General features: G+C 43.7%; 1 protein-coding gene across 6 annotated transcripts in view; it reads left to right on the top strand.

Annotated features, from left to right (window-relative positions):
* Positions 1-11,518, top strand: part of LOC147029854 (protein FAM89A-like) — a 45,996-nt gene extending 34,478 nt beyond the window's left edge. For 2 of the 6 annotated variants that reach the window (XM_085873273.1, XM_085873270.1), the window contains exons 2-4: positions 5,084-5,485; positions 5,608-5,767; positions 5,966-11,365. In XM_085873273.1, coding sequence (XP_085729399.1) covers positions 5,105-5,485; positions 5,608-5,767; positions 5,966-6,087 — 663 coding nt within the window. In that variant the 5' untranslated portion in view covers positions 5,084-5,104 and the 3' untranslated portion in view covers positions 6,088-11,365. Of the gene's footprint in view, positions 1-3,094; positions 4,433-4,629; positions 4,714-5,083; positions 5,486-5,607; positions 11,366-11,471 lie in introns of those variants that run through there. The other 4 variants (XM_085873271.1, XM_085873272.1, XM_085873276.1 and 1 more) reach the window with 4 other exon arrangements.
* The last annotated feature ends 6,854 nt before the right edge of the window (positions 11,519-18,372 follow it).

Raw genomic sequence — 18,372 nt, 5'->3', positions numbered from 1 at the left:
GGGAATAGAGTGAGGTGTGCTCTGAAAAGAACAATTGGCACTTGTTTGAGGTCAGTGTGTCCAAAGTGAACAAAATAGAGTTGGAACAGCAAGAGACAGATTGCGTGAGTCAGTGTGGATATGTGGCCGCGTGTGGTTCATCTCTGCTGGCTGGGTCCACTCGTGTGCTTGGAACCTTCACTCGCTCGCGCTCCTTCACCAGCTCTCTGTTATGCTGCTGTCACCAGCTTGTCCTCGCAGGTTCACCAGTTCATATTGTGTTGATTCCCAGATGCATCACCTCTGTTCTGGCCTTCAGTCCTGGTTTTCATCGCCACAATTTGCCCTCCATCACGGCCGGATGCTGTTGATCCGCCTGTTTTCCCATTGCAGCGCCGTCTCTCCCTGCTACACCCAATGGCTCCTCAAGCTTGGCAGCATGGCACGGTTAAGCGTGGCTTCATCCTGGCCAGCGGAATATCCACCTAGTCCTTCTGCTCGGCCATGCCTGCTCAGGTTTTTCTGTGTAGACTGGATTGGTGTGTGTGTGTGTGTGTGTGTGTGTGTGTGTGTGTGTGTGTGTGTGTGTGTGTGTGTGTGTGTGTGTGTGTGTGTGTGTGTGTGTGTGTGTGTGTGTGTGTGTGTGTGTGTGTGTGTGTGTGTGTGTGTGTGTGTGTGTGCGCGCGCGCGCGCGCGCCGTAAAAATTGGACTATTAGCCCCAACTGTTTCCCTCAACTTCGACCTCTGCGGCTAAAATAACGATGCGGCTTGTTTATGGATTTTTCCGATGTGGGTTTTCCCGACAACGCGTTCAGGCCAAATCAAGTTGTTGTCAGTCTCCAGTCTATGTTTAGATTAACATTAGGTTTCAAAACTGGTTTTGACTCTTCATGAATTCAAAACTCACTGTAAAAGTGTGCTCATGATAACTGTTTACGGTTTTTTCCTCCAAATTTACACACGGCCTTTACACACACGAAACATTCAGTTAATCGCCCTTGTGTAGACAACTTCCATCATGCCGAAAACACGACGCAATGCTTACGATGCAGCTTTCAAATGAAGGCGATTGAACTGGCTATTGAAAAGGGAAACTGAGCTGCTGCCTATGAACTTGGAGTGAATGAATCCATGATCAGACGTTGGAGAAAGCGGAGGGGCGAACTTTCTCGCTGCAAAAAGTCAACAAAGGTTTTCAGAGGTAGGAAATGCTGATGGCCTGAACTGGAAGACGAACTTTAAGACAGGGTTACACAGAGAGTGGATGGTCGGGGTGTTTCTACTGTTCAGATTAGACTCAAAGCAAGATCGATCGCTGCAGAAAAGAAAATAGAAGAATTTCAGGGCGGGCAGTCATGGTGTTTCAGATTTATGAAACACAAAGGTCTTTCTGTCGGAGCACGAACGACTCTCTGTCAACAACTCCCTCCTGACTTCGAAGGAAAAATCGCAAACTTTCGGAACTACACGCAGGAGAAAATAGCAGAGAACTTCATTGCTCCCCAGGACATAATTAATATGGATGAGGTCCCTCTGACCTTTGACCTACCTCTCAATCGGACTGTAAAGAAGAAAGGCGAATCGTCCATCTATTGAAAAACAACTGGTCACGAGAAAACCAATTTTACTTGCGTCCTGAGCTGCACGGCATCCGGAGAAAAACTTCCACCAATGGTCATATTTAAACGTGTTCCGTTGCCAAAGGAGAAGTTTCCAAAAGGCAAGCGACCTGGCCGAGTGGTCCGTGCTCCGTCGCCCTGGGCGAGTGGTCCGTGACGGCAAGCGACCGGGAGGGTTCTTCCACCGAAACAAGGCCATGTTGGTTTTGGACAGCATGAAGGCCCACATTACTGATACCATAAAAGAAGCAATCAGATCGACCAACTCCATCCTAGCAGTGATCCCAGGCGGCACGACCAAATATCTTCAACCTCTTGATATCAGTGTTAATCGTGCTTTCAAAGTAGCACTGCGTGTCGAATAGGAAACATGGATGACCAGTGGCAAAAAATCTTTCACCAAAACTGGACGTATGCGATCAGCAAGCTTCGTGGAGGTCTGTCAATGGATTTTGACAGCGTGGGGAAAAGTAAAACAATCTACGATCGTCAACAGCTTTCGCAAAGCTGAACTCTTGTATGTAGCAGACGACAGAGAAGCCACCAGCTCCAGCCAGCAAGACTCGGATTAATCCGACAGTGAAAAAGAGGCGGAGTCAGCGATGCAGCCACTGCAGACGAAGCTGTGCTTCTGTTGTTCAACTCCGACACTGAAGACGAAGCTTTCAGTGGCTTCAGTGGAAATGATGATGACGACGACGACGAATAAATGTGATTACCGCTATTTTTGATTGTGTGTATTATTGTGTTTCTTTGGTGTTGCTTTGTCACTGAATTTGTGCTTTGCGCTCGTCTGACAAGTTTCTGTGGCTGTCGAGTTTCTCACTTTTTTGTGGCTAATTTTCGGACGTTTTGCGCTTGTTTTTTTGTGCAACATCTGCGGCTTATAAACCAGTGCGGCTTGTGTGTGTTTAAATTCCAGATTTTAAAAAAAATTTAGGGGGTGCGGCTTATATAACGACGCGCTCAATGGTCCGAATTTTATGGTACGTGCTTGCGTGTGCATGCTGTACAGTAAAGGTGTGCAGATATATATATATATATATATATATATATATATATATATATATATATATGTATATAAACACACACAGAGTGAGAGAGTGACAATGGGGTTTGATTATGTTACAAACACAATGCATGTTCCCTTCCCACTGATGCAGGGGAGGGGGCGTGCGCAATTTAGCTGCACAATATACTACCGAGATAACTCCACCTGGTTCCTCGAAGTGTGTTGTATGTGTTTCCCCGTTGTCTGAAAAACATCACAATGTGTACATGAGACTCGTCAGTAACGTCAGCTTGTGTTTAAATGGTCTACACTTAGAACCAAAGCATTTTATGTGGAATGGGAAAGGAGATTTTATTATGCAAGTTAAAATATAACGTATAACTTATTAACTTCAATTGTTGTCTTTTACGTTGATGTACTTTTTATGTTTTAATTTTTATAAGATATTTCGTGTTGTCTTCTTGGACCCATACTCTTGAACAGAGCATTGGAATTGCCAAAGCAGTTTTTCCTTGGCTATTTGGCACAATCTTGGATGGGTCACCACTCCGACCATTTCTTGGAGCACAGCTGTGCCACTGGTACTCATTTTGCCGACCTTAGGAGGATGACAGGCTGAGTCAACGTCACCTGGTGTTAATTCAGCAGCCAACGGGACTCTAACTCAGGACCCGAGGATCCCAAGCCTGCCACCCTAACCACGAAGCCAACACCAGGCTCATGTCATGATATAATTTTGCAATTATTGATGAGGTTTGAATAATCCAAGTGAACTGATGCATTTTAATAATTACTAAATATTTTACCTCTGCCACCGAAGGTGAAGGAAGTTATGTCTTCACCCCTTTCTGTCTGTTTGTTTGTTTGTTTGTGTGCAGGATATCTCAAAAAGTTGTAGATGGATTCGGATGAAACTTGGTGGACAGGTTGGGTGTATGGCAACGACGAATTGATTCAATTTTGGTGAAGATCCGAATCCGGATCTGCAAACGAGAATTATTTAATTTTTAAAGTAATTCTTCCCCATTGAGAGATGGGGCGAAAACGACATAGCACTCACGAGATAGTAAATGGGGCATGATATTTCAAAAATGTATTGGGCCTGACATGTTCTCGTGGATCAGGCATTGTGTGGTGGAGGTATGTGCTCTACCGAGTGCCCTTCTAGTTTATTTTATCAGGTGTGGACATGCACAGGGTTACTGATCAGGGTCCAAGTGTGGACATGATAAAGTTGTTTCCCAAGTCGCCACGTTGGTAAGCTTGGTGCTTGCCACTTGGACGTGGTGTGCTGTCTGGAGAGTGGACATTCCCTTTAACCTCAGTGGAGAACGGTATACGACTCGGCGGCTGTCGAGCGTTGGCATGCTGCTCATGTACAGTATATATGTACAAGGTATATGTCATCATTGACCGAACCATTGACCGAACGATGGAAAATAATTTTCCATCAATGTTAAACCCCGTTTTGATTCGACATTTATTCAACGATTATTTTCCGAACATTGCCAACAAATAATTATAAACTCAAGTCGCATGTAAGTTGCAAGCAAATCACAAGTCCCCAGACACCAAGTCTGAATCTGAAGTCAATTTCATCAAGTCGCAAGTCACAAAATTTTGTGACGCGAGTCCGAGTCAATAACTCTGCATTCTGGTGAGTATAGACGGTTTGTTCCTTGAAGGCAATCTTAGTGGGTATCGGCTGATCATTCCCTGGAGGCGATCTGGCAGGTATACGCTGTTCGATCCCTGGAGCAGAGCAGTTGAGTGGGACTCGAGCTGTTGGACAGCTTCCTGTCACCTGTTCTCTCCTTGGAGGTGAGCTATTGAGTGGAAATTTAACTTTGTGCCAATGATGTCGCAGCTGTTCTCTCTTAATAGTGATGCCTTTTGATGGATTTGAATAAACGACCTGTGGTATGCTTGTCTACTGTCCACCAGTATGCCATCCTTGTAAAGCTGTGATATTCATTATGCTGTGATGTGAAACACAAGGTTGATGGAGTCTTTTATAGTCATTTAGATGAAAGAAAAGTGGAGTTTGATCGACAAGAAGAGTTAATGCCTGTGACGTCCGTTTCTCCTCACTTCCTCCGACGGTTAGCATACCTCAGTCATCACCCTATTGATTTCGTCCATTGTGGGTTGTATGTATTTGCTTTCAAACCTTGCCAACGGGGCACCTTGTTAAGGGTTTAAATGAAAAATGATGAAATTCTAAATTGATTTTGTATCCTGAAATGGGACTTTTTTACTCCCCTATACTCCATACTTGCCCCCTCCCCCCCCCCCTCACTTTACTACTTTCGCATTCCAAACTTCTTTCCCATCTGCCCACATTCTACTCCTTTTCATAAATGCTAATTTCCTTATTGTTTTCCCTCTTCCCTCTCGTGGTGGAGCCATTGATCAATTTACATATTTATTATTATATACTTTCTAACTTTCTGATATATTTATCTCTTGCAGGAGAAAATTTGACAACTTTATATGCAATATATTTGCAATCTTTTCATCAACAAGATGAATGCTCACAGAGGGAAAGTTTTGCGCAAGACATCAGTTGGATCTCGGGATCCTCCATTCTGCATCCCAGGCCTGCCTCCCTTGCCCAAGAGCCTGAGTGGCCTCGTGAGCTCGAGCAGTGGCTCTGTCCGACAGCTCCAACGCCTGTGTGCCACGAAGAATCGTATCCAGGATGATTTGAGCCAGGCCATAAGGCCAGCGAGGGCCGGTGGCATCGTGGCAGCGACCTCGTCCGTGGGCGGCATGGATGTTGCTCTGAGCAAGGGAGCTGCTGGAATTATGGGAATGGGGGGCTCAAAGTCAGGCAGCATAGACAGATCCCTTGTCATGCTACGACAAGAGATGGTGAGCTTCTGTGAATCGGCACGACAGTTCAAATAGATCCTTGTAATTGTGTTATTTTGCAAAATGCAGAATAATAATGCTGTGTCATTGGTGCCCCTCAGCATCTTTTCCTCTGGTTCTAGATGGGGTTACGCCAGTTGGACATGGGTCTCCTCTGCCAGCTTTGGTCCTTGCATGAGGCTCTCCAGGAATACAAGGGAATGATGTGTACAGGTCTTGGTGCTCAGGACTCCGATGAAGATTTTGATAGAGCAGCTGAAAGGATCTCACCCTCAGCTGCCAGTAAGTTGCATGACAGCTGTACCGAACCTTTTGAGATGACCATTTAATATTTGTTGCCTTATTATCAGTCATATTCTGCTTCTGGGATGTTTATGGGCCAGTCAAATCAAAGCACTACGGTCCATTAATCATTATGTGTTGGTACCTATGCTTTGTGTGTTCAAAAAAGTTATTTGTTCTCCTTTTTGTGCTACTGAGACTTTCAGGGTTTTGCACAGTGTGCTCTAAAGCTACACCGGCTTCTTGTGGTCTTCAACTGTTATTTGGCGCTGCTAATGGCATCAATAGCAGTTTTCTACCTCTCGTTGCTACAACACTGACGAAATCGTAAAACACCCTGCGGTGGACTCCCGGCTTGTTCAGCATTGAACATGAGCTCGAGAAACGTCACCAGTGGTCTCGGGCTGTCTCTGCACCCTCTGGAATGAGTTGGCGTGAATGATGAGGATGGTTCAAACTTGACCTGGATATTTTCGTCTTGATAACGAGCTTGATGTTTTAATTGAGCTGAAGCTTCTTCTTCATTTGTTGTTCCACCGTCGTTTTTACCTTTTAGTTTTCAATGCATGCGCTAAATCAGGAAACGTGCAATTACATGCGTTTTAATTTTTGCATAAAATGCAGACTCGTGTAAGAAAACGAAGACTGGGTAAAATGCCAACAAATCGAAAAGCTCGACAACAGGTGTATGCAATAGGCTGGAAAAGCGGAGAGGGAGAGAGACATTGTAACCTTGGGTAGGTGGGTGTTCATCGGAGGGAGGATGACTTGAGATGGTGGTGCACTGTTGACTTGTACCCCTGGAGGAAAGTGAAGTTGGAATTGACACGGTAAAGCGGTTTCACAAGCGAGGAGAGTTGGACCAGGGGTGCAGGTGAGCAGAGTGAATGGATTTTGAGCGTAACAAGGCCTTTCAAAAAGGTGAATGAAGAAGAAGAAGATCCAGATCTTGTGAAGGCTGTTGTTGATTTGTATTGGCGGATGGGGAGAACAATAGATCATTCATTTATTTTGTGTGTCGCTTATGGCATTCTCGTCCTGCAGCGTAGTCTGATATTTCAGATCAGTTGTTCAAATTTGCATAAAAGCACCAAAATTGGTGCACATGTGGAATAATGTATTCCGAACAATTCTAGATATGGAGCCACCCGAGATTGTGCCTTGGTCAGCTTCGGCGACCATTTTCCAAAATGGCCGTCATTCTACTTTAGCGAAATTGGCTACATGCTCTTATTTTCTTATTGTATTGGTGGTAGATATAAGGAAAGTGTAAAATTCAGTAAATTGACCATGAAAAGGCGTATTCAAATATTATGAGCCAGTATTTTCGGTAAAAAAGCCATTATTTGATTTGTAAATTGCTGCTCTCCTGAAACTTTTCGTTGAAAAGTACCCATTATTGCCTGGAGAACAAGAGTCAAATGATATTCATCACATTCAATGGGTTTGGAATCAACAAAAATTGCATTACAGATTACATACTTTACTCTATTTTGAAAAGGGAACTGATAATCGTGATAATGACAAACTCAGAAAATGTTGTCAAATTATTGCACACTTCACTTTGAAGCGGCTACGGTTTACTGTTTACTACCATTCTACCAGGACACATGGTACACGCATACATCAGTCTAGTACAATATGAGTTTCTGAGCTCAAGTGTACTGGCTCTGGATCAAGAAGTCAACACTTTTACAAGCAATGCGACTTTACATTTGCACATTCTAAGCTCGGCCGATATCTCAGTCTGTGTCTACTGCATCTGTCTACTAGCATTCTCCTTCACAAGCACACAGTCCAGTGCATTTCAGATTAGCCTTCTTGCATTTGCAGCGGTTTCTACAGCCTTTTTTGCAGCCGCACGACACCAGCTCGAAGCAGCTTTTTGAAGCCTCAGGGATTGTGGTCCAGAGCGGTTCGTAGGACCCATCCTCTGTTTGCCGCCAGCCCCAGCTTGTTGGTGATGAAGCACGGGTTGAGGGACCAAGACCTGCCCCCAGACATCGCCACCCTGGAAGACTGAGCTCTTCACATGCTGTTCCAAAGCATCGTAGGTAGGTGGGATGCATTGGATGGAGTTCCTCTTGGCGAAGAGTTTCTTTCTGGCCTCGTTGACATCCGTATATGGACTGGTGTGGTCATAGAGGAGCACCACAAACCTTTCAATGCAGTGCATTGCGTCATCCTGGATGTTGACTGGTGTGGTGGTCAGGGTCACAAGAGAATCTTTCAGTTCTGGAAACGAGTTCCATGTGGCTCAGGCAGATTTCTTCCCATGCCCCACGAATGCTGATACCGTGTCACATCCGGTCATGGCATGGAAGATGGGGAGGGCATGTGCCTTCTGTGGACCGAGGGAGGCAGCTATTTCATGAGCAGGGATGTAGCGGTAGTTCTTGCCCGTCCCAAAGGCAATCCAGAGTTCACCATGCATGGTAGTGCCTGGGCTATCATCACCGCCAAGATGACGACGTCGGTGTCTACGGTTCAAACTTGAATCCGACGGTGGTCATGTTCTGCAGCATGGGCCACATGTAGCCAATATTACCAATTACAACACCACTTCCACCACTACCACCACCACAACAAAATATTTCTGAATCTGTCACTGATGCTGTGTGCGAAAATGGATTTTCCCATAAAAATGACCATTTTCCCCCAATACAATGGTTGGAAATATAATAAATCAACACAAATGACATTTGTATTGTTTTCCTTTGTAAATGCACATCATATGGAGTATTTATCATCTCTGAGAAACCTACAAAGAGAATAACAATGACAGATATCCCATGTTGTTAAAGTAGAATGGAAAATGGCCGCCAAAGCTGACCAAGGCAAAATCTCAAGTGGCTCCAGATCCAGAATTGTTCAGAATACATTAGTCAACATATGTGCCAATTTTGGTGCTTTTATGAAAAGTCGAACAATTGGTTTGCTATGCTGCAGTACTATTCTGGTTTACATCAATGCTGGGAATGCGACTGTGTACTGATGCAGTTCTCACTGTTGGTTAGGGCAGGAATTTGTAATTTGTTCATCGTGCCGGTGATAGCTGGCCTACTCTTCACAAAGGACACCGTGGGATCTTTGGCATGCACCAACTAATGACGGCAGACGGGATGCCGAGTTTAACATCCATCTGAGGGACGGCGCACACACATTGATGAATCACCCTGCCTGTGAAACACCAGGATGACAGTTTATAGCTGAGTTGGGATTCAAACCCAGGCTAGACAGGTTATAGGAGAATGTGAGAACGATGGATGAAATTGATGGTACATTGGTCGAGGTATGCAACCACCATGGGAAGTAAGGAGAAACTTTCGTTTTCGGGCATTCACCCTTCGTCAGTGTAAAAGAGAATCTCTTCTTCGTTCAGACCCTCGGGCCCTCTTTTTCTCTGACGAAGGCTAAATGCCTGAAACATCGGGCATCTTGCTTCCCATAGCGGTTAGCATACCTTGATCAACGTCGTGTAGATTTTGTTCATTTTTTTTTTCAAAAAGCCACCCTGTACCAGCACTCGACCAAAATTCCAACTTCCTCGTCTCATCTGTAGGGGCACTGCATCAGCAGCATAGCTGCACCTTGGTAATGCTGCAACCAGCAATTTTCTTGACTCTCGATCAAATGTACATTCGTTGAATAGATTGGCTGTCAACATTCCAAAGACAAGTTTCCATAAAAACGATTGACCTGCACATACGGATCTACTTTTAGAAACAAAACGTCCAGGTCAAGTTTGAACCACCCGAAATAATCACGACTGCAGTATCATAAATGAACAGTGCATCCAACTTGCAATTTTGTGATTTGAGCAACTGCCACAAGACACTGAGTTGAGATGAGATGTGATGTCCCTAGTTTACTTGCAGGACGTTTTTCTGCCAACCAAAGGGACAAGATCAGGTGTTCCTTCACTTCCTCCTCCTCCTCCTACTCCCCCTCCGGATGCAGCACAAGGCTGCAGGTAGCATCATTGGCGAAGGGCACGTGCTGCTGAGGCAATGCCCCTATTACCAGTATGCTGGTAATCATGTTGCCGACCTCGGAATGATGACAGGCTGAGTCAACCCCACCTGGTGTTAATTTGACTGCCAACAGGGGCTCAAACTCAGGACCATAAGATCCCAAGCCAGCCAGCCTAACTGCTAAGCCAACAGGCTTTTCATCTTGCTCTGTTCAGCCTGAGCTGGATATTATTTAAAGCAGTGGTGAGAGCTGTTCTTGGTGTTTAAGCTGAGAAGCCACTGCTGTGTGGAGCAGTAGTTCTCGTGTTCTCTGAGGTAAACATGGCTGTGAAGATTCTTTGTGATTATGCAGTCTGGTCCAAACTGAACTGTTTGTAAGCTGGCATCGTCGATGTTCTCCATGTTCAAAATGTGCAACAAAGATTTGAGCATGTAACAGGATTTTAGGTTGAGATGTACTGTGCTTTGTTGTTTATTGGTAATGGCAATATCCTTTGGCACTTCTCGTACATGGAACTGCTTCATGCTTATTTTAACTTTGAGGTGAGCTGGCAGGATAGCCTTGAGGAATGTACACTCACCTTTGAACTGTCCCGTCTGGGTTTGAATCTCAATCCAGCTATAAAGTGTCACCTTGGTGTTTCACAGCCAGGGTGAGGCACCATTGTGTATGGAATTAGGCCTATGGACCAGTCTGCCAGTGCCAGTCGTCTTGCTGGATGTTAAAGATCCCCCCCCCCCCAAAGTGCTTTTCATGAAGAGTAGGTGAGTTATCGCTGTCACCCTGAATCTTCTTTAATGGTGACAATTATTCCCACGTTCTTGTGGGGTTGGCCGGGGGAAGTTTTGACCCGTCTTTTCTGAACCTGCTGGACATGCCTGACGTTGGACAAAGGTTAGGTCAGGAATTTGGAATTTGTTCAAGGTGCTGGCGATAGCTCGCTGTCTCTTTGTGAAGGACATCTAATTGTCGTGTCTTAAGACAATTAAGTGAATTGTCATCGAGTGAAGGACTCGCTGACTGTGGGATCTCTAATGTCCACCATCTAATTCCGGCAGATAGGACTCCCGTTTAACGTCCATTGGAGGGACGGCACACACATTGCTGAATAACCCTGCCTGTGAAACATTGGGATGACAGTTTATTGCTGGGTCGGGATTCCAACTCGGAACATATGGTTTTGAGATTAGGATGCATACCTCTCGGCCATCCTGTCAACCCTGCTGGAACCCTAAATATATTACAAGTTCCTGCCCTGACTGATTTGTGGGAAAGCAACTTCAAACCACCCAGCATATTCCCCACCAAGAGACTGCTTTGGCAGCACCCACGCTTTATCAAAATTCTGGTTCATTGGTGACGATGGAAGGTGGTGGTGGTTGGGTGGATACCTTCGACTAACATGAAATTTTCTGTTTACAAAAGGTAAATATATAAGTTCACAACAACAAAAATCACTACAAAACGTATTGCGATGCTGTTTTCACTTGCTTATTGAAAAGGATATGTTATTTGAAGTATCATTTTTGGGGGGAACATTTGACAATCATTTTGCCACAACCATCTTTTATTAAATTGAGTTTATTTTTTATTCATTTCAATAAACAGTTGTGGACAATTTTATTATTGGCTTGTCTTTTATGTACCACTTGTGTGGATTGAGCTAACCTGCCGTACTTGTTCTTCCAATTCATTTATTTAGATCATAACCTTTTATATTGCTCCACAGAAGATCAGAATACCTTCATCGGAGTACGGTAATTCTTCCAAAGCAGCTTTCTGGGAAACAAAATGGACCGGGTGGTTCGCCATTGCCTTCCCTACAGTGGAGATGGGACTTGAACCTGGAGTCACCAAATTGAGAAACTCAGCTCGTCGAGCCAACCCAGAACCTGTGAAGTTGATACAAGTATGCCAAATATATTCTGAAAATCATTACCACGTATGCGTAACACAAAACTGGGTTAAGCAATTGGTTCACTCTCTCTCTCTCTGTCGGTCTGACAGACATCAGTCTATGATCGAGGAACTACTTCATTTCAGTTGTATTTTACATTTCGAACATTAGAACACGAACCTGCAGTTTTGTAGTACTGTACTTTGGTTCTGATTTTGCAAATTTTATGGAATCTCATCCCGAGTGTGCATGCACACAGCATAGTAAAGCATTTGCTTCAGTCTGTCTGTCTGCCTGACAGTCAAACAAAGCTGAAAATCATTCCAAACAGGAAACTTACTGTTTTTAGGCATGTCATAAAGGACACAAACAAAATCCACGAAGAACTTATGTGACGTGTTAAATAAGGTGGTGTGGAAGATGGTGCATTTTTATACAGCCTTTAAAACGTTCCTTTTATTTCAGTTGAATTATATAATTGAACAAGGTAGAACACAAATCGCCTTCTTTGCACTTTGAAAAACCTGCAGTTTAGCCGTACTTGGGCAAAACTTTACACCGTCTCGACCAATAAAATTTGCCGCCCGCTTTGAGTGCAGAGTAACAACGAGATTCAGACAAAATAGCAGCTCGTTGGAAATGTAGATTATGCTTGGAAGTGCACAGCAAGAGTTTAAAAGATCCTTCCCATGTCTTTTTTCTCAAGACTTTGGGGGTATGATCTCTAGTTATAGTTTCTTCTTTAACAAGGGAATCAAACCAGCATTTTGGAGCAGCAAGTTTTGTGATAAACTAATATGACTATTTAAACAGGAAATGCATTCTTAACATAAACTTCAGTCAATGTATTTCGTTTTCGAATATGCTGTGAAAATGCTTGTAAGTTAATGGCTCTTGAATGTGTAGCTAAAAGGCATCAATCCATAAAGGTTCCCTCTGCACCCGATGCTGCACTTTGCGGGTACAGGATCTACAACGTTAGGTCCATCACACTGTCCCACTGCTCAGTCTCACGCTGTTATTCAGAAAAAATCTGCAAACAAAACCCACCTGTCTATTTTCATGTTAAGCCACTCGAACAGGTTCAATCTCGTGACTTTCTGGATCTCACCATCAGTCGTGACCGTTCCTGGGCTAATCAAACAGAAAAGCAGGCCTCCAAAGCCAACCACGCACTGGGTGTCCTCCATTATTTGCAAGTCTTTACGTAAAATAATCAGAGCTCTTTAGTCTGTAAGGCCTTTGTCCTTATCTCAGTGGAGCGCTGCTCCCCCCCCCCCTTTTTGGGCTGGCAATCCAGCATCACTTGTGTCTCTTCTGGATTGTTTTGAATTGAGGTCTATTGCTCGACATTGCAAACTGGTTGGAGGCCTCTCCGTTTTGTTAGCCCCCTCCTATGCACTCCTTTGTCCTTATTTTCTCCCGTTGTGCAACTGCCTTTTGGAGATGGTTCAATCATACTCTCCCCTTCAAGACTTCAAAGAGGAGGTACGCTACCATCTCATGTCCTCCCAAATTGCCACCTGTAATGTTAAACTCCCATTAACTGTATTTAACTCAACCCTCTAAGTTTCCTTGTTGGTTGTATCTACCCACTTCCCCAATGTTTCATTACCATTTTATCCTGTCTCCTCGCTCTTCCATGAACCTCGTATAAAAATACTCCATTCCATTAATCTTTTTGACCATTTACCTGCACTTCACAACTTCGACATTCCATCATACCGATTGGGTTTATTCTTCCAAAGGCTCTAGAATTCTATTTTCATGAACACTTATCTAATTCTGCCACCGAAGGTGGATGGAGGTTGTGTTTTCACACCTGTCTGTCTGTTTGATTGTGAGCAGATCTCAAAAAGTTGTGGATGGATTCGGACTAAATTTGGTGGACAGGTTGCGTGTGCGCAAAGGACAAATTGATTCGATTTTGGTGAAGATTCTGATGTGGATACTGGAATTTTAAAGTGATTCTTCACCATTGAGAGATATTGGACCAAAATGATATACAGTATAGCACAATATCACAAAGTTGTGGATGAGTTTGGACAAAACTTGGTGGATGAGTTGGTTAGGTGACGAGAACAAGCCGATTCGATTTTGGTTCAGATCCGACCGATCATTGGGGTACAAAATGTAAACTGTTCAACCTGGTGTAGATATGTACTCTACCGAGTGTCGTTCTAGTTATAGATGGGACAGCGAGCTGGATTAACCTTCTTTACCTGAAGGAAAGCGTGTTCTTGCATGCGACACCCACCTCCGATTGCTCGATTCGAGAACGGTGTAATAAACCTATAACAGCTGGACTATGTTTATAATTTTTATTGCTTACATCCACCATACTGTGATTATCCACATGCCAGTCGACCTCTTATAAGAGCAGAAGCCCATGGTAAAACTACCACAACAGAAAAGCCCTAACCTATTATATAGGAGAAGAGAAGGTCGGACCCCCTCCCCTTGGAGAAGCAAAGTTCATTACGACATTGTACTCTTGCTCAGCACACTCATGGGGCGTGAAGACTGTGTGATGTGAACAGCCGACCCAGCGTGGGTAATGAGTCCTCCCTCCAAAGAAGCAAAGTTGGCATTCTTAGTGATATGGACATCAGGACAATCGAAGAGTGGTTTACACAATGGGACGACATCCCACGTCCGACTGTGGGGTCAACAGGGAGTGGGGGTCATGGGGGAAAAGCCTTTTAGCTCCATAAGGATGGACCCCCCTTGATGCCTTAGAATATTATTATACAGAAAGATATGGGATGCAAATCAAAATATACACCAATTAGTGCACCGTTGTCCCAAGAAGGAAGCCAGACATCACACACACACACACACACACACACACACACACACACACACACACACACACACACACACACACACACACACACACACACACACACACACACTCTATCTGGTAATGCCCAGATCATCAGTTGGGCACCGTTTTTCATCGAGGTTTTGATACTTTCAGCCCAGAACCTCTCCAAATGGCAGATCCACAACCCCGGTTGCCGGTCCACATCAGTAGATTACTCAACATCAATGGACCCACAACCTCAAAGTTGTGTCCAGACAGTCATTCAACACAGCAATGCAATAACCTTACTCAAACTTATTTCATCCTTCCTTTTATTTAAAGTGTTACTTCATTTGAATAACTTTAATCATGCACCACTTTATGTGATAATATTTGAAGCGATAAACACTTTACCTTGTAGACATGTCCATTACACAGCACCTCCATATAACCATAGACTCAAACTCATTAACAACCGATTTTAACATGCTACATTGCATTTCTTAGCAACCACCAATAAATTATATCCATCCATTTGGGACCATACTCTGTGCAGAGAGTTGGTGCTGCCGAAGCAGTCTCCATGGCTATTGGGCACAATCCTGGACAGGTAGCCACTCCGACACAGTATACCAGCATGCTGGCACTCATTTTACTGACCTCGGAAGGATGACAGGCCGAGTTAACCCCACCTGGTATTAATTCAACAGATCAGCGGGATTTGAACTTGGGACCCTTGGATCTCAAGTCCACCACCCTAACCATTAAGCCAACACCAGGCATGATAAATTATGAGTGCTTATTTCTCATGTATTTTATAAATAATATTTACTTATTTTTATCTAAATCCCTCCATTATTTAATACTATATATCTATATACCTATATATCTATAATTGACCCCTCCCACACTCTTCCAGTCGAAGAAGTTGTGTAAAACAACCCAAGAAGACCTACACAAGGTAAGTGCTATGCTGTTTCGAACCCTTCCCAGAGTTCCTCAACAACAAAAAAGACGTTCACACATAGTGCACACATGAGGATCCCAATGCTCCACACCCCTCAGCTACCGGACCGGTTTAATCACTTATTGGCGAATCATCATCAACGGTGCAGACAGCAATGCATACCAACAAGGCTCCCAAGCATACACCATGTGCAAACGTCAAAAACAGTCAACATATAAATGAAGACCAACCCACCCACATCTCTCACCTATGAACAGAGGGACTAGCCAATCAGCTCTCACCTAATCAACTAAACCCAGGTGGCTAGAATTATACATATAATTGACCCCTCCCACACTCCAGCCAAAGAAGCTGCATAAAACAACCCAAGAAGACCTACACAAGGTAAGCGCTACGCTGTTTCGGGCCCTTCCCAATAAGTGATGAAATGCCAATAAGTGATGAAACCGATCCGGTAGCTGAGGGGGTGAAGTGAGAAGATAAATAATGTACTTTGATTTACATCCCAACAAACATTCACAATCAGCAACAAAAGATTCACAAGATCTAAAAACTTTACAACACAAACATCTATAGGAATTATACTTTTTAAAAACAGCTTTACCAGCACTTGACAAAACATCCGGACTCATTCTGACACTGTTTGCTTTCTCGTTTTTTGTTTGCCTGACATTATTGTCACTCTTTTCGGTTTTTGACCGAGTCCGGTTGGCTCCAACCATGTCGACCTTGGGGAACCCATTGAACTGTATATATGACTGGAAGGAGTATGGCTATTCATATTGCACGCACGATTGTGTCACCACAGACGTATTGCACAGACCCTTTTCTATGCACACGCTGCCATGTTGTTAGGCCCAGTGCATGATTTACCGTGTCCTGCGTTGTGCTATGTTTATGTGAGAAAGTTTTCACATTGTTTCTGACTTTCAACTCCAAATTCACATTCAATATTCAAGATCTCCTGATAATTTATCATCTGAGTCAAAATATATCTGCTACGAGTGGGCCTACTAATTTGCACTGCTCATAATCTTTCCAGTCTTAGATAGAGTTCAATGGAGAAACTGAGAACCATCGGAAACACTATGTGTAACAACATTTCAATACGAGTCACTTTGCTGTTATACAAGGAAACACAAGGAAATTAGACACAGGTGGAGGCCATTCAGCCCATCATGCCTGCACCACATCAACACCAGACCAAAAAAAGAAAATGCAAAATGTGTTGTTTTTTTTTTTAAATGAAGTGTTTTTTAGTGGGTTTTTTCCTGTAGTTTTTGTATTCCCCCTCCCCCCCCAGAGGAAGGGGCATGAGCTTGGTTTAAAAAACGCACAACAACCACACAACACCCCTTGATGAGACCCCCACCAACAGCACTCTGTACGCATGTACACAATCACTTATCAATGCTCAAACTACCTAAAAGTCCTGCCAACATCCCCATACCCCTCTATCTCCATAACTTCCCGGTACCTATCAAATTCCAATTGAAACTTATCCACTTTTTCTGCTGCCACTACCTTTTCAGGGAGGCCATTCCATACATTAACTACTCTCTGAGTAAAAGTCTCCTGCCTTGCTACTGTCTTAACTCTACTCTTCTTTACTGTCAGGCTATGTATGGCCCCTGGTCCTATCACTGTCTACTCTGTTGAATAATTCATCTTCACTTATTTTATCTCGACCTTTCATCATCTTAAACATCTCTATCATATCTCCTCGTAACCGCCTCCTTTCTAGTGTATAAAGCCCTGTCTCCTTCAACCGCTCCTCATAGCTGAGTCGAGCGAGGCCCAGAATCAATCTAATAGCCCGACACTGAACCCTCTCGATGGCATCTATGCCCTTCCTGAATTGTGGTGACCAGAACTGCACAATATTCTAGATGTGGCCCTCACTGAATTCCTGTATAATATTAACACCACCTCTTTTTATTTATAATAAATACAACCTCCGAATACAACCTAATACACAATTTGCTTTACCTCTAGCTGCCTGTCACTGTGCTGCCTGCTTACCTCCCGTATCTATTACCACCCTCAGATCCTTCTCCTGTGAGACACGCTCCAAAATTACCCCTTGCATCCTGTAATCTCTATTTTCATTGTTCTTTCCCATCCCCATCACCTCACACTTGCTCAGGTTAAATTCCATCTGCCAATCTTTTCCCCAATCTATAAAAGTATCAATACTTTCCTGTATCTGATCACCACCCCCTCTGCTATCCACCTCACCTCCAAGCTTTGTGTTGTCTGCAAATTTGTAAAGTTTACTCTTCACCCCACAATCCAAATCGTTGATGTAAATAATGAATAGTAATGGTCCGAGTACTGATCCCTGAGGTACCCCATGACTTACATCCTCCCAGCAAGACATCCTCCCACTCACAGCCACTTTTTGCTTCCTTCCACAAAACCAGTTTGCAATCCAATTAGATACCTGACCAACCACACCACAAGTCCTCACTTTGACTAACAACCTCCGATGTGGTACCTTATCAAATGCATCTTAAAGTCTAGATATACGATGCCCACTACCTTTCCCTCATCCACCCAATCAGACATTGCTTCATATAACTCTAAAAGATTTGTTAAACAGGAACTACCTTTGGTAAATCCATGCTGACTCCCTTTAATTAGTTTGTATTTATTTAAACGGTTCCTCATCCGGTCCTCAATTAATGTCTCCAACACCTTCCCCACAACTGAAGTCAAACTAACAGGTCTATAGTTTCCCAATTCTTCACTGGATCCTTTCTTAAATAATGGTGTTACATTTGATACTCTCCAATCCTCCAGTACCTGTCCTGACTCCAGTGAGCGATTTAAAATATCCGTTAACATCTTGCTTACCTGCTCAACCACTTCTCTCAACACTCTCAGGTGCATATTATCTGGACCCGGAGCCTTATCAACTCTTAGATTTCCTGTTTTGTTCCTTTACTTCCTCCACTCCA

The sequence above is a fragment of the Eptatretus burgeri genome, chromosome 3 (genome assembly GCF_056783735.1).
Source record: "Eptatretus burgeri isolate ZD-2024b chromosome 3, Ebu_testis_v1, whole genome shotgun sequence".
In the NCBI taxonomy this organism is placed as follows: Eukaryota; Metazoa; Chordata; class Myxini; order Myxiniformes; family Myxinidae; genus Eptatretus; species Eptatretus burgeri.
Note: the sequence above shows the minus strand (reverse complement) of the source record. Positions and strands in the feature narration are given on the sequence as shown.